The sequence below is a fragment of the Ambystoma mexicanum genome, chromosome 9 (genome assembly GCF_040938575.1).
Source record: "Ambystoma mexicanum isolate Mex_15411 chromosome 9, UKY_AmexF1_1, whole genome shotgun sequence".
Classification (NCBI taxonomy): domain Eukaryota; kingdom Metazoa; phylum Chordata; class Amphibia; order Caudata; family Ambystomatidae; genus Ambystoma; species Ambystoma mexicanum.
In genome coordinates, this window is record NC_090931.1 from 1,071,924 (window position 1) to 1,087,264 (window position 15,341).

Sequence of the window (15,341 nt, forward strand, 5' to 3'; positions counted from 1 at the left end):
GAAGAAGAATTGCTGCTGCTGTCCTTCGCTAATCTGAAAGCTGCGTGACTGTCAAGGAACTGATCCAAGAGATGATCTGGCTAGGAGACCTCTCCCCAAGCTACAAGCGACCATCATGCACCAGCTGATCTTTGCCAAAGCTCCCTGGATGTCAGACCCCCAAATGGAGAAGGGGAACATCGTGGAATCACTAATCGAAGGGCCGGAACATTGAAGTCTATCATCGTCGCCGACCCCCGTCTCTGACCGGAGCCATAGTGCTCCTTTGCCTAAGACATTTGATTCAATGACTCCCTTGCCACCGCTTTCGTCCTGCCGGAGAAAGTGAAGGTCATCAACGACCAAGGAGAATCTGCTGGTGGGTTTCCCGCCACCCGAAGACCTCAGAAATGCCAACGAAGCTACTGAAGCCAGCCGTGGTTGAGTCCCGTTCGCCGACGCCAGGTGCCGACGACCCAACGCCCTTGCTGGGAAAAAGTTATTTATTGACTCCTTGCGGCAACAAACTATGGTCGTCGAGGTGCACTGCACACCTCATCTTGCAGGACGTTGTCGATCGATTCTCAACGAGCACTGCAAGACCCGAAGCTGCTGCCTCAACAACAGTGTTCACCTTTTCCTCACCGAATCTCGACGACTCGTGGCTCCTGCCTTAAAGGGAGTGCACTCAATAAGGGCCAGACGAAGACTTATCAAATAACTCTACGAAATAAGGTACTTTAGGGTCGTGTAACCCTTTAAACGGACTCAAAACTATATTGAGCATAATTGGACTGGGCTTGTCAAATACGCTTTATTTACAGGTTGTCCAGGTAGAGGGATCCTCGCACAGAACTGTCCCTTGGTAGTTGGATAGACTGTTCTGCCATTGCTTGATTTAACTTGCATTCTTTTTGTGGTCTATCGTTGATTCATCTTATAATCTGATTCGGATGCTATTTGGGGCTGTTAGCCGTGGACCCATTTTAAAGGAATCGATAGTAAGAGTGGTACCACGTAGATCTGTATATATTTGCCATTATAGTATTGCCAGAGTACAAAGTGTGTTATTGTGATTGTGTATATAACTTTGAACCTTATTTAGATAAGGACTGTGTTTTCACTAACATAGTGTGTGGACATTCCTTTGTGGGTGCTTGGGGACTAAACTGTACTTAAGAACCAGCCTGCATCACCTCCTGATAGCTAAACCTTGATTGCTTGCCACGTTTTACCAACAATAGATAATCTTAGCTGGGGTGCTCTGTTCCTTTACTCTGCCATATAGAGAGAAGGAGTACAGATACCCCCTCCAGTCCTTACACTGGTGGCAGCGGTGGGATGCTTATGGTTTTAAGAATCAGTGTATAACCTTGCCACTTACAAAATATCCACACTTTGTTAAATTGAGGTTTAGTTGTGTACTAGATAACTGCATTACAAGCAAAGGAACTATTTCAAATGGTAAATTGATTAGGATGAGCTTAGAGGCTCTCCAGAGTGCTTGTGAAGCCAGGGAGAAAGACTTTGAGGATAAGTCTAGGGCTGAGCTGATAGCTGCCCTGGTGGACTACCAGACTGATTGTGAGGTTCTTGAAGGGGGGATGCAACCAATGAGGCCCCTGCCCCAGGGGGTTGTTAGGCAGAATCACCTGCAGTACCCTTGGGACCACTACAGGCAATTAGGACTACAAATGTAACCACAATTTCACCTTTGGTACAAGCCTGTACTACACAGTAAAGTGGTAGCGATGGCTGAGCACCCAGAGTTATCTCAAGGGTTTAAGTGAGCAGTAATACAAGATACACAAAGGACCAAACAAAAAAGTGATTCAAGTAAACACGTACTCAAGGTTTCTTGGTAAAGGAATATATATTTATTTACTCAGTCAGTTATAAAACATTACTCTAGCATAAGCAGTTCAATATCACACACTAATACACCACAAAAATCCAACCAGTAAGTAAATTAACAAATTTAGCTCCAAAATGAAGTGGGAGCAAAATGGCACTTCAGATACTTAATAAAGGAGGGAAAAGACAAGGTTATAAGAATAGACAGCCCAAATATATTCATAGGCAGGGCAAAGGGTTTCAGTTAAATACAACCAGCATTTCTTCTCAATAGGCCTGGGCAAAAGTCAATGGTTCAGAGTCTTTTGTATAGGATAGCACAGTTCTGGTATGTAACGGTTAAGTCTTTGCCACAGATTTTAAAAGAATTTGTCTACGTGAAAAGTTTGATGAATGTTTAGGGAAGGACAAGCCTTCGTAGTATAGGAAAGTTTCATGCACTTTCTCGATGGTCGAAAAGATTTCCGGACCGTGTTTGTACAGTACCTTGTCAATGAAGAAAGCTGAAGCTGAGGCAGTTGTCCCTGGCAGTTCGAGCAGATTTCACTGTTCCTGAGCTTCAGTCATGGGGACAAGAAGGAGGATATCGGGAGGTTTCTGCACTGCCCAGGGAAGAGGCCGAAAGCTGTAGCTAGATGTCGGTTTAAGGTGTGAGTGCCTTAAAGTCTGCCAGCTGGTTTCCTTCCCCCTGGCTATCCGGTTTTCAACAGCACTCTGCTGAAAATTCTACCAGAATAGGACGGAGTCCAGGTGGCTTGCGAGTTGGTTGTTCCCACCATACTCAAGGGAAGAAGTTAACCTTGAAGGGCTTCTCTGTCGTCGGAGTTTCAGGCAATTTGTACCTGCAGCTCGGCCTCACCGGCCGTCAAGGAGTTGCAGCAGTCCTCTTCCTTCCTCCCCTCTTTGGTTCTTTCGTTCTAGTGGTCGACTCTGCTTTCCAAGTCCCAGAGACCTGCTTTTAAAAAGTTTTCCCCCATTCATACCAGCCTGGCTGTCACTCACACAGAAGGTTGGCTGTCCTTGCCGGACAGCCAGCTGGCCAATTACGCCAGAGTGCATTCAGGTCTCCTAGGAGACTAATCACAGGGAGTTTCGGGCACCTCCCTCAAATCCTGGCCACCCCAGTCACCCTGCCGCCAGAGGAGGGCTTCAGCACTGAAGCCCGCCAAAGGCCAATGAACAAAGGGACCAAACCTGGTTTGGCACCCAGAGACAAACACAAGAAGGACCTTTCCTAAAAGAACTGGCAAAAAAAGATGATCGGAGTCTGTTTTTACAGATAGGTCTTGGGCGCCATATTGAAAAACATGGCTGACCCGATTTTTAGCTACCGTTGTTAGTGGTAGGGAAAAATCATGGTAGTTTGATCCAAACCACTGCTACCAGCCATTTCAAGTAGGAAAGGGTAACATTTTACTGTTACATGAGTGTTTTGACTCAGGGGAAGCTAGGCAACCCCTCCAGCACTCTATTGTAAGATAGTGTTTGCTGGTTCAATAAATTTAAAGAGACTAGTAAGTCAATTTAACTTTACATGCCCTGGGAGACAGTAGTCAGTCCCAGGGAAGGTATTTAAATCTTGGGGAGTCTGAAAGACACCTCTGTGCCACTGCACTGAAGGTGCTGTGTGACACTCAGAAAAATATGGTGCCTATGGAGTTTTGTTAAAAGTCCATAACCAAAAAATATAAAAGTAAAACACACATCAAAATACACGAAAGAGTGGGAAAAAAAGGCTCACACTCTTTCCAGGTAAAAAATCAAATCCTAGAAAACCAGCAAAGTTGGTGGGGGTCTCAAAATATAAGGGAAATTAGCACATGTTGAGAATTCTCCCTAACATTCGTCGCCCCCAGACTAAGGGACAGGAGGATTTAATCCACTCCTGGATGAATGTGCTTACTCCAGTCGGTCAAACATCCTGGAAAGACCATCAGCATTTTGGTGGCGACACCCTGACCTGTGTTCAAAGGTTAAATCAAACCCTTGCAGGCTGATTGAACATCTCAGTAGTTTTCCCCTTTCATTGTCATCAACCATCTCAAGCGTTGGTGGTCAGTCTGAATCGCAAAAGTAGATCCATACAAGTATGGCCTAAACTTCTTCAGTGACCACACAATAGCAAAGCATTCACACTCAATGGTTGCCCACCTTGTCTCTGGTTCCTTCAGCTTCCTGCTAAAGAAGCAAATGGAGTGCTCCCTACCTTTCTCATCCAGTTGACTAAGGACTGAACCTATACCTGTATTTGAAGCATCTGTCTGCACGATGAAGGTTTGGTTATAGTCAGGAGCTCTTTGGACTGGAGCTTGACAAAGGGCTTTCTTTAGGCCTTCAAATGCTTGAGTGCACTCCTCATTCCACCTGACCTTTTGGGGAATTCTGGAGAGGAGACTACATTATAGGGAGAAGCTATGGTCCCATAGTTCTCTATGAAATTCCTGTAGTATCCAGTGAGACCTAGGAAGGCTCTCACCTGGGTTTGAATAGTAGGGGTGGCCCAGTTTTGTACAGCTTGTACTTTGCTAGGCAATGGCCTTATTTCACCCCCTCCTACCTCATGACCAAGGTAGACCATTTTGCTCTGACCAATGTGACATTTAATAGCCTTTATGGTAAGATGAGCCTGCTCAAGGGCCTGCAAACATATCCTAAGTGGTCAACATGTTCTTTCCAAGTAGGGCTGAACACTCCAATGTCATCCAAGTATGCCATGCAGAAGATCTCCATCCCATTCAGAACTTGATTAACCATCCATTGGAATGTAGCAGGTGCATTCTTTAGTCCAAAAGGTATTACCTTAAACTGGTAGTGGCCTGCTGGGGTTGAGCATGCAGTTTTTTCCTTGGCATGGTCTGTCAGTGCTATTTGCCAATAGCCTGAAGTGAGATCAAATGTACTGAGGTACTTGGCTGAACCAAGGCTATCCACCAGTTCATCTGTCCTTGGTAAAGTGTGGTCATCAGTCTTGGTGACTGCATTCAGAGCTCTACAGTCCACACAGAATTTCAACTCCATGGATCCTGCCTTTGGTACAAGAACAACTGGACTAGACCATGGACTGATAGAGGGCTCTATTACCCCGAGATCAAGCATCTTGTTGACCTCCTCCTTTATGTGGGATCTTACATGATCTTACATCCTGTAACCTCTGTTTTCGACAGGTAAACAGTCACCAGTTTGAATATCATGCCGGCCCCAAGGGGTCACGCCTGGTGATAGTGAAAACAGGGAGGCAAACTGGTTTAACAGAAACTTGAACTTCTCCTGTTTTTCAGGTGTCAAATTAGAAGAGAGATTAACTCCTTCTATTTTCTCATCTAAAGGCTGGCCTCTGAGTAGGTCAGGTAGAGGTTCACTCTCCTCCTCCTCTTGGGTTTAAGCTAGAAGCAAATCTCCCACTTATGGTCTTGAGACATAAGCCTTTAAACGGTTGGTGTAAAAGACTCTGGGAGCCTCCTTAAGGTTGCCTAAATCCACCAGATAGTTGACCTCTCCAAGTTTTCCCACAACCTTGAAGGGTCCAATCCATTTGTCCTGTAAGGCCCTCTGCCTTGTAGGTACCATAACTAAAATGCTGGTCTTGAGTAAACTCAACCATGTTGGCCTTCTGGCCATTCCAATGTTTGACCAGAGCCTGACCTGCTTTTAAGTTATCAGACGCTTCTGCCATCATGTGTGATATTCTCCTCCAGAGACTTATCACATAGTCAGTGACTCTCACTGGCTTGGGGAAGGAGCACTCTCTAACCCCTCCTTAATTAGGGCCAACGGGCCTCTAACTGTATGGCCATAAAGAAGATCAAAGGGACTAAATCCAACTCCCTCCTGAGGGACTTCTCAATAAGCAAATAGAAGGCATGGCAGTAGAAGGTCCCACTTTCTTCTAAGGGGTTTCTCTAAAGCACCTATCATGCTCTTCATTGTACGGTGGAACCTCTCTACCAATCCATTTGTCTGAGGATGGTAGGTGGTTGAGAACTTGTAAGTTACTCCACAGTTTTTCCACATGCAATGCATGTAGTGGGACATAACATTGGATCCCCTGTCAGAGATAACTTCCTTAGGAAAACCTACTCTGGTAAAAATACTAAGTAGGGCCATAGCAACAGCCTGAGCTGTAAAGGTCCTCGTAGGTATCGCTACAGGATACCTAGTAGCATGGTTTACTACAACCAGGATAAACATGTTTCCTGAAGATGTGGGAGGGTCTAAGGGACCAACAATGTTGATTCCTACCCTCTCAAAAGGAACTCCCACCACTGGGAGAGGCACCAAAGGTGCCACATTCTTGGGGCCACTCTTGCCAGAGGTTTGGCAAGTGTGACAGCTCCTACAGAACTTATCTACATCCGACCCCAACTTAGGCCAGTAGAAATATAGATAGAGCCTTTCCTTGGTCTTCTTAAAGCTTAAGTGACCAGCCAAAGGTATCTTATGGGCTACCTGTAGGAACTGGAGTCTGCTTTCAGAGTCATCTGTAGTCCCCTGGGATAGACGCAGTCGGGTCACTGTAGAAGAGGCCATCTTCCCAGTATAACCTATACTTCCCTGGATTTTGCCCATCCAGCTGGGAAGCTGCCTTTTGGCGAAGACCTTCAAGAGTAGGACACTCTCTTTGACCTCTGCTGAAGTCTGCCCTACAGGGTCCACCTTCTGCCAGTAAAGACTGCAGCTCAGGATGGTCTGCAGGATCCAGATCTCCAAAAGGAACAAGGTCCTCTTCCAGCTCTGATTCTTTAGCAGCTGATTCAACCACACAAGGTTGTTCCACACTCAGCCTCAGCTGGTGGAGGGATCACAGGTGTGATCTTGGACAGTCCTCTCTGGGATGTCCTTGTGGGTAGCACAGGAGTGCTGGCTGGTTTCTTACTGGCGGTTTTAGGTTGCCCCTTTTCCTCCTTCTTCTTTGAAATTGCAGTCAGTAAGTCCTGTGGACTGGGAGATATAGTTTCCTCTATGATCTCAGCTGGAGAGCCCCTTAAGGTACTCTCTCTGGCCTTCCTAGTCTGCTCCTGTTTCCTTTTGCTGGGAGGCCTGGGGGTGCTTGATACAACTCCAAGAGTTTTTAAGTCATTCCCCAAAAAGACTCTCCCAGGTACTTCACTCTGCACACTTACAGGTAGCTTGACCGTCATATCATTACACTGGATGAGAGCTGGTAACTGTGGGAGCATTTGGACAGGGCCTCCAACAAGCTTAGTTAGGAACCTGGGTGCCTTAGCAACAAACCCATTCCTTGAAAAATGATTAATCAACTACAGTTATACTGGCCCCAGTGTCTCGAATGGCAGGAGTCTCCTGACCATTAACAAGAACACTGTCTTAGTAATACTCTTTAGTATTGTCTGGAATAGAATTGTACACATCTAAATTCTGGGGTTCCCACAGACCCAGCGATACTAAAGAAACACTGACTGAGACTTTCATGGGTTCCTCAACCAGTAAGTGAAGGTTTCCACTTGCCATTGGTACTTCATCCAGTGGAGCGAAGGTTAAGGAGACAGTGTGGACCCCTGAAGGTTTACCCTTACATCTGGGATCCCCTTTCACATGGTCAGCTGACCCATAAGCATAACATTTACCAAATGTTTTTATGAATGGGGGTTTGTTCTGACCTCTTTCTGGTTTGTCCCCAGAAGGTACACTAGCCTGATTTGGTTTCCCTTGGGGCTTACCCTTGTCATGTTTGTGGCCCTCTTTTGGAGTGGAAGTATTTGAATTCTCTTTGGTATCTTTCTTGTGCTGCTTCCCCTCATCCTTCTTCTGAGTTACCCCAGAATCCTTGTGAGTAGCCCTGTTGGCAACCCACAAGTCAGCAGCCCTTGCTAACTTCTTTGGATCAATTTCCTTAGAGTCGGCCAAGTGCTGTCTCAGCTCAGGAGAGCAGGCATCATAAATAGATTCCAACATAAACAGATATCTCATACCTTCATAAGGGCTCACTCTGTAACCCTTAACCCATCCATCGACATTTTTCAAACATTCAGTCACCCATGTAGCCCATCATGCTTTTTGAGGGTTCTAAACCTCTCAAGATACTGAGAAGGGGTCTTCCCAAATGTAGCTATCAAAGCTAGCTTCACAGTTTCATACTCCTGTCTGTCTATATCCAACAACTCCAATACCACATCAGTTGCAACAGGGGGTAGACTAGAAAAAAGCCAAGGAATCAGCTGATTCCCTGTAATGTCTTGAATCCCATGGTTATATTCAAAAGCAGCCAGCCAATCCAAAATATCAAGCTTAACCTTATACATACTTACTGCATCTTTGGGCATGCACGGCCTCTTAGGACTGGAAGACCTAGAAGACTCTGGGAGAGAACCAGTTTCAAGAGACAACTTTTTAATTTCAAGTGCATGATTCAATTCCATTTCTCTGAGCCTAAGCTCTTGATGCTTTTTTCAGTTTGAGCTTGGATTCTTTTAAATTCTAACTCCAGTATCATCTTTTCAAGTGAGACAAATTCAGGACATAGGTTTGGACCTGATGGGGTCCCTGTGGTCAAAGGTTGAGGCCTATGAGCAGGTAGAGTTAGGACAGGGCCTACATTCTGAGACTCTTCTGCCTCAACTAACTCATCTACAATATTAGAACTGGGCTCTGACATATTAGGCCTCATTACACGGATGGCGGTAAGGTACCGCCCTTACCGGCATGGCGCTATTAACGTGTCGCCTAGACAAGAGTCCGCTAATTGCGTGCCTTTACGAGTACGTATTTATGAGCATAGCGCCATGCCGGTAATGACCCTACCGCCATGCCGCTAAAGACCCTGTTACGACCCTTAGCGGCACCGATGAATGCGCTGATAGCACTTCCGACCTCCTGCAACACGTAATTAGCAACAAATGTAACCTGTAAGCAATGCGAGTAATCTCTAAGCAAAAGTAAAAGTAACCTGTAAGCAATGCAAGAATCTACTAACCATAACTGTTTCCTTAAGCAATGTTTGTAACTGCAAGCAACCTTAAGTGTAACTCTAAGCAGGTAAGCAATGGCAAACGTAACCTTTAAGCAAATGTAAGCAACCAGCTACCGTAACTGTAACCCTAAGCATATGAATGCAACCATGCCTTGATGCCTAAGGGCTTAGTGCACTATACAAATGTAAAACAAAATAAATAAATAAACATTTTGTGAACCAGAACATTGTGGCTTCACTAATTTACTTTGAAGAGACATTCCTGGTTCAGGGTTTCATCAGATTCTATTGGAGAAAGAAAAGGATAGACTATCATGACAATTTCAATGCTTTGGTTTTCGGTGTATTTTTAAAGTACCTGGTTTAAAAACCATGGGAACCCACATTCCCAGGAATATGATTGAAGGTAAGTCGTTTTTAGGGAAGCCGGTGCAAGAGAGCCTTACAAACCTTACCAGGAAGGGATTCAGGTTCAGGGATTCGACCTAAACTATGTGGTTTATGTGTTCCTTCACCTGAAAAATCACCAAGAGTAGATATAAAGCGCATTGAAATGATACTTCAGGCCTGGTCCTGCCCGATGATCCATGTCATGATAAGGCAGCTCCAAAACTCAGATTTAAAACCCAGGATTCCATGTCTCAAGACCAGTAACACAAGAGCTGGACTGCATCTCCCTCGGTCTCCCTCATGTGATGCGCTTCTTCCTTCAGAACCACATCTCCCATCTATCCTATCTCTACCTTCTTCCCGCACAGCTGTGCCCCTCTCCAATGGCCCCTTCATGTCTCTTCCAGTCTTCCTTTAGGCTTAACCTGCAGGTCTTTCAGGATATTTCCTTTCTCTTGCTTGGTTATGTCAGCTCTCTCTTCTGTATCCTCATTTTCCTAATGCCCCACTTTCCCATCCATATTTGGATTTTCCTGCCGCTGCTCCCTCTCACTCACCCTCCAGGCATGCTTTGGACTTACCTGCAGGGTTTTCTGAGTGGCCATGTGCATGTCTCTGGAGTTGTTGGTGGGATACTGGATGCTTTTCAGGGGTCGGTAGGCGCAGGACGCAGTAACACAAATCATGTACAAGACGTACAGTGCTGCCAAGAACCAGAAATAAGGTCGCCCGTAGTTCTCCCATTTCAGACTCACCAGCTCTTTCACAGGTGTAAGGTCCAGGATCTGACGGGCCTACAACAAAAAGGGGAACGGGATTGGTCATTGTAATGTGTAACCAGGAAGAAAACTGGAGTGAGAGAAAAGTTGGAAAGAAGAGGATGAAAACAACATCAGGGATATCTCTTTTTTGCAGATGAATTAGAGACAACGAGAGAGATGGCACAAGTGAAATAGTGATGACTGCATGGAATCATGGGAACATTGCACTGAGAAGAAAGGGGAATATGCAGAAAATAAAAAGGAGAACCTCTCAAAGTAAAGCGAGAGGTAAATCACAACGGCGAGATTGTGAACCAGTAAACGCGGTTCTCCATCGTGGACACCCTCGTCATATTCATAACCATAGGGCTACTCCATCATGGACACCCTTGTCATATTCATAACCATATGGCTACTCCATCATGGACACCCTCTTCGTATTCATAACCATATGGCTGTCCATCATGTACACTCTCGTCATATTCATAACCATATGGCTACTCCATCATGGACACCCTCTTCGCATTTATAACTATATGGCTACTCCATCATGGACACGCTCATCACATTCATAACATAGGGCTACTCCATCATGGACACTCTCTTCGTATTCATAACCATATGGCTACTCCATCATGGACACCCTCTTCGTATTCATAACCATATGGCGTGTCCATCATGTACACTCTCGTCATATTCATAACCATATGGCTACTCCATCATGGACACCCTCTTCGCATTTATAACTATATGGCTACTCCATCATGGACACGCTCATCACATTCATAACATAGGGCTACTCCATCATGGAGACTCTCTTCGTATTCATAACCATATGGCTTCTCCATCATGGACACCCTCGTCATATTCATAACCATATGGCTACTCCATCATGGACACCCTCGTCATATTCATAACCATAGCGCTACTCCATCATAGAGACTCTCTTCATATTAATAACCATGAACCTACTCCATCATGGACACCCTCTTCGTATTCATAACCATAAGGCTACTCCATCATGGAGACCCTCGTCATATTCATAGCCATAGCGCTACTCCATCATGGACACCCTCTTCATACTCATATCTATAGGGCTACTTCATCATGGGCACCCTTTTCATATTTATAACTGAACTGGTGGACTCCAGCCCTTTAAGACAAGGTAGCAATACCCTTGAGATGGGTGGGGATGCAGAAGTTACTTAAACATCAATAATCGAAACGACTCAGGTAGTTGGCAAAAGAGGTAACTGTTTTAATATCAATTATCCTAAAACAGGGAGTACAATGAACATCGACAGACATCTCGGTGTAAGAACTCACAATGCACCTTAAAAAAAGCATTCTTTTATAGCAAAACATTGTCATAAATGATGTTAACCTACGTATTACTAATGTCATCCTTCGTGGCAAACTACAAAAACCTAGTGGCCTTTGTGATAGGTTCTTAAGGAACCTCTAAGAATATGATCCATACTCTTCTAAGAGAGTGAAGAAAAGTGATAGGTTTCTTAGCATCAGGTGGGGCAACTAAGCCCTCTCCTTAAACAGGTCACTATGAATGTCACTTAATACACAACGTCCCATTGGTTACAGAAACTATAGGACCCTTAATCACGCAGCCCCCTACAATTGGTTGGCACTCTAACCTCTGTCAGTACTGTTCCACCTATGTTAGCAGCATGCAGGCTGGTCTTCCAGGTGTGTGTGCGCTAATTTTAACCATACCTTCCCATCCATTAGCATATTCATCTATCATCACTTCAGTGGTCTGCTGTCAATTAAGGCTTTGAACTTGTCCTTGGGAGTGTTCTTTTACTCTGGAGAATTCAGGGGAGTGAAGGCACGCTCTGCCCTCATGCGTAGGTGTGACCATCGTGTTCGTCCAACTTCATCCTTTCACATAACTGAAGACCACAAAATCGACCTCTAGTGTATTTAAAATGCTATTTTCTAATAGACCTCTGACATCTTCCTTGTTTTTGTCCAGGTCTTCTGAACATGAATTTCATTCTTTCACACGATTTGTATCCAATGTCTGCTTACCCCAGGCTGATAAGACCTTACCTTCTCGGGGCTTGTCCAATCTTGCCTTTCTGAGATCTGCTTCTGTAATGCAATTGCCTTTTTTAACTGCGACACACTGGCAAAGGAGGCCTTCCTTCTCTAGTCTAGCTCTAATATAATACGTAGTGGAAAAATCCATTCTTTACTCACTTCAATATATATATATATATATATGTTGGCACATGCAGCAATCTATTCACTATAAAGCCAGCCTCAAGAATACTTGGTCTGCTTGTGTTTCTTTGCATCCGTACAAGTGTAAAATAACTTGATATCTTCATCATTTCTGCAGCATAAGTTTCTTCATCTTGATCCCAAGATGTCACTTATCTTTGATACCTTCTTGATGCCTTAAAGAATATCTGCATTCTCTTGTCTATGCATCTCTTCCATGTACATCAGCTTGTTCATGTGACGTCTCCATTCTTCCATTGCAATCATTGGTACTGCTTCTTCTGGGATTTCATTCAAATGGACATCATATTTTCTCATATGTAAGTATGACTTTCCCAATGGGAACCTTGCTTTCAAGATGCTCTTCGATATCGGTATTTTCATTGGTATTGCACATGTCTCATACTCTGGTTCCCAACATATAGGCAATGAAGGTGAAGTGGTTGAGGTGGGGGTACTTGGCTCCTTCTCTACACTCCCCCCTCTGGGTGATTCATCAACCACTCTCCCATCATCCTTCATATCTAGACATCCTTTTCTGAAGAAATGCTTCTTTGGGATCCATATCTTTATGACTCCCTTCAAGCATCCAGCTGATTTCACCTGCTCATCCTTGTTCCATGTCATGAGCATGCACTGTCCACTTGGACTGCAATAGATCCACTTTCCCACCCACATATTTCTTATGGTTCTTTGGATACAGGAACTTCATTCCCTCAGGTGCATGGATACTGGCCTTCACAAAGTCTCTGATTTCTTCATCTGTCAAGTCTATGGCCTTGCATCCTGATTCAGCATCAATCCTAATTTTCATCCCTATGGCTTTCTTTGCTGTCTTTTTGCATTGTGTGATTATTATCTTGATCACACAAAATCCAAGCAATACCAACATGATCAGGGCTCCAAGGAACTTGAACATGTCTGCCATCTATTGTGGAACCCAAGAAAAAGCGATCCAAACCAGCTGTCATCAGCAACGTCTTCCACTTCGTCTATCATCTGGACGTGTAGCTTTGTTAGCATCTCTATGGCCTCTGTCAAGGTGCCATTGTCGTCGTCATGAGACGGTATGAACGTGCAACATGATTCTCCGATTTTTGCAGAAACACCTCCATCCATAGCTGTAATCATGTCCAGGACATATCTATTCTGAAGAGTCATTAGTCGTATGGCTCTCATCTCGTCTCTGTTAGCATTGAGTCCCTTTATGGTAGTGCTGATTGACTGTAGCAATCTGCTAGTCTGCAGCCATTTGGTATTTGCTGCAACCTGGATTCTCGGCATGAAGATCCGTGTGAATACCGATGAGGTCTGGCTGAACAGTCTGTGCTCATACGGAATGGAGTCAGAAGCTTCTATTGACTTGGCAGAGAAATAGTTCTCCCTCTTCATTCGATTAATCAGCTCCACAGATCTCCTCTTCCTCAGGTGAGCATCTGCTTCCGGGGTGTATCATAGAAAAGAGTTCCCTCAAGTTGAGGAGGCTCATGTTTAGGGAAAACCTGGGCTTGAGGTCCAACCATCCAGGAACTGCGGTTTTTCAGCATTCCTTCCGGTGAGCCCTGAAGCAACTCCCAACGAACCAGTCAAGTGAGTTGGTGAGTAACAGAAACAGAAGCCTTACAAAAACCACCCATGGAGTCAACTGATACATTTTCTACCATCATGCAGATGGTTACTGACCTTAGGACTGACATGTCCGCAGCCCATGAGGCACTACGTCAGCGCATCGACTCCCTTTAGGGGATGGTGGCTCCACCCCTCTTGCAGGGAGTGGAGGCCTCAGGCAGAGCCCCCTCATGGTCTGGTTTGCCACTCCCTCGACAGGAACCTACCCCTGTTTTGGTGTCAGCACATATCCCAATGGCGCCTCCAAAGCACTTTATGGGCGATTCTAAACAATATTGGACGTTCATAAATCAGTGCAAGTTCCACTTTCGTTGCCGCCCTTCTTCATTCCCTAACTCCACCTCCAAGGCTGCTTTTGTCCTATCTTATCTCAGTGGTAAGGCGGCCGCCTGGGAAAATCCGGTATTGGAGTCCAATAGCTATGTCCTTTACGACTGCGATGCCTTGATCACAGCTATGAATAGAGTGTTCGACACTCGTTATACTAGCCAGGCCTCTGACTTGGAGTTCCTGAAACTCAGACAAGGGAATACCTCTCTTCTGACTTACTTGGCCCGGTTTAACCAGCTGGCTGCGGAGACCGACTGGCCTGAAGAAAAGAAATCAGCTGTCTTCTATCAGGGATTGTCCGAAGAGCTCAAGATACCTTATCCACTATGCCTGTTGTCCCTACTGCCTTTGGGGAATTTTTACTTCAGTTATTCCCTAACTCCTGCATTATGTTAAATCATTGTTTTGTAATGGCGACAGATTGGGCATATTAAAATCATTGTACGGCCGTGACGAAGGTTAAAATAACTGAAATGCATTGGCTAACGTACACAATATTATAGCCAGTATCTTTAAGCCCATCCACTTTGAATATGAGAATGAATATTCAGGAGTGATGAGAACATTAATAGATGCGCAATAAATATTATATTTTTGAGAAAACGATAGACTATGTCTAAATTGAATTTTTACATAAATACACTAATTACAGCATGGAATTGGAAGGTCCCTACTATAATGGCAAACTTAGAGCACCAGTCTTAATAGAGCTATTTCACTCTATTTTTCTTTGTTCATATATTTTGGTCCTTGTGCCATAGGACCTTCATCAGACTGGTTGCCCCAGGCTAAAATCTGATCAATGAATACTAAATGAATTACGATTGATTAAAACTACAGCAACAGGACGTGGTGCCCACCTTCAACCTCTTTGTGTTTGCTGTGTGTGTTTAACATTTTTGTTTTCATAGACTGTGGAACCTCACCTACTCCACAGGCATCATCTTTTTACTGTGTGTTACAGAGCACCTTCAGTGCAGTGACACAGGGTTGTCTTTTATTTTTTTTTAAACTTTGTTTATTAAGGGAACGGTTCACAGCAAGACAATTCTCATAAGCAGTGCGACATAGCATGAGCACAATTTCAACAATGACATATATCTATGGCAATGAGGCAGGCATCGTCACCTAAGGTGACTGAGGCCCTCATTACAACTCAGGCGTTAAGGGTTAACGCCGTCGTTAACCCTTAACGCCTGATTCCAATTTTAACGGCTGCTTTTAGC

At 44.6% G+C, this 15,341-nt stretch overlaps 1 protein-coding gene across 1 annotated transcript in view; it reads right to left on the reverse strand.

The window, feature by feature from the left end:
• The window catches only part of LOC138487597 (transient receptor potential cation channel subfamily V member 6-like), a 629,667-nt gene that overhangs the window by 228,443 nt on the left and 385,883 nt on the right, over positions 1-15,341 (reverse strand). The window contains exon 8 of the mRNA XM_069614064.1: positions 9,733-9,945. Coding sequence (XP_069470165.1) covers positions 9,733-9,945 — 213 coding nt within the window. The remainder of the gene's footprint in view (positions 1-9,732; positions 9,946-15,341) is intronic.